The sequence below is a fragment of the Chiloscyllium plagiosum genome, unplaced genomic scaffold (genome assembly GCF_004010195.1).
Source record: "Chiloscyllium plagiosum isolate BGI_BamShark_2017 unplaced genomic scaffold, ASM401019v2 scaf_49678, whole genome shotgun sequence".
Taxonomy (NCBI): Eukaryota; Metazoa; Chordata; class Chondrichthyes; order Orectolobiformes; family Hemiscylliidae; genus Chiloscyllium; species Chiloscyllium plagiosum.
This window is the reverse complement of record NW_025169078.1, coordinates 349-1,737: the sequence shown is the minus strand read 5'-3', so window position 1 is coordinate 1,737 and position 1,389 is coordinate 349. Positions and strand designations below refer to the sequence as shown.

General features: G+C 41.0%; 1 protein-coding gene across 1 annotated transcript; it reads left to right on the top strand.

Annotated features, from left to right (window-relative positions):
• The first annotated feature begins 314 nt into the window (after window positions 1-314).
• On the top strand, window positions 315-1,187 carry LOC122545254 (thyrotropin-releasing hormone receptor-like). The gene has a single exon (XM_043684353.1). It carries the CDS (start codon window positions 315-317, stop codon window positions 1,185-1,187), a length of 873 nt encoding a protein of 290 aa, XP_043540288.1.
• The last annotated feature ends 202 nt before the right edge of the window (window positions 1,188-1,389 follow it).

The window sequence follows — 1,389 nt, the reverse complement described above, 5'->3', positions numbered from 1 at the left end:
ACCACTGTGCCACCGTGCCGCCCACAATGTGTTGTTACAAAACTGGAAATCCAAATCAGTTTCTGTTCCATTGGTCATTTAGTGATAGCTGGCGATGCTTCTTTTTTTAAACTCACTCCCTTTGTCAGTCTCTGTCTTTCCCGTTCATACAACCGTGAAAACAAACCACCTCCCAAAACCTATGTTTTAGCCATTTGGCACGACATCCCCCTTTCAATCTGAATGTCTTTTTTGCAGCGAACATTGCAGTTATTCTAAACTTTTCTCCAGGTAAGTGTGGTCTCTCCAGTTGTATCACTGGCTACCTGGTGTCCATGGCAGTGACGGATCTGCTGGTCATCATCACTGCTGTATTACTCAACCGAATCACTGGCATTTATTTCCCGTTCAGTTTCATGTCCGTTACACCTATCTGCAGCCTGCGGATTGCTTTAATATGTGGATCCATAGACTGTTCTGCCTGGTTGACAGTTGCTTTCACCTTCGATCGATTTGTGTCCATTTGTTGCCAGAAATTGAAAATGAATTACTGCACGGACAAAACAGCCCGGTGGATCATAGGAATAGTCTGCACACTGAGTTACCTCAGGAATATCTTCTGGTATTTCATATTTGTACCTGTGTACATAATCGACAATGTTCCCTGGTTCTGTGTTATATTTTATAAGTCACTAGCATGGGCTGCATATGACTTGATCCTCGTGATTTTTAGTCCTTGCCTGCCATTCTTAGTCATTTTACTGCTCAATGCTCTTACCGTTAGGCATATTATTATGGCAAATCGAGCTCGCAGACGACTCCGAAATCAAATAAGTGGAGACAATCAGAAGGATCCAGAGATGGAAAAGCGGAGAAAGTCCATTGTTTTACTCTTTGCCATTTCCACGAGCGTCATAGTGTTGTATATTTTATATTTTATGACCGTAGTCTACGTCCGGATTGCAAACGTTACTTATTTCGCGGATTCTGATTTCAGTGACTCAACATTTATTCTCGAAGAAAATGCGTACATGCTTCAATTTTTGTGTTCAAGCGTTAATCCGTTCATTTATGCAGGAACCCAGAACAAGTTCAGAGATGAGTTAAAGAGGGGAGTATTGTGTCCATTCTCTATGATTCCAAAATTTAGCACTTCACGCGTCCAAGAAAGAAACACATTAATTCCATACTATGTTGTTATTTCTTGATACACTTACTAGATTCACACATGATATCAAAGTGAAGATCTATCATGGTTTGCTTTGAAACCAGTAGCACTCTGCAAATTGCATAATGTACTACGTTAACTACGTGTATCCACATCATAATTATGGAACGTGTTCGCCATAAATTTCCAGTCCATTCCCTGGAGATGACTGCACCTCAATGAGGAAACACAAGTCCCAAGTT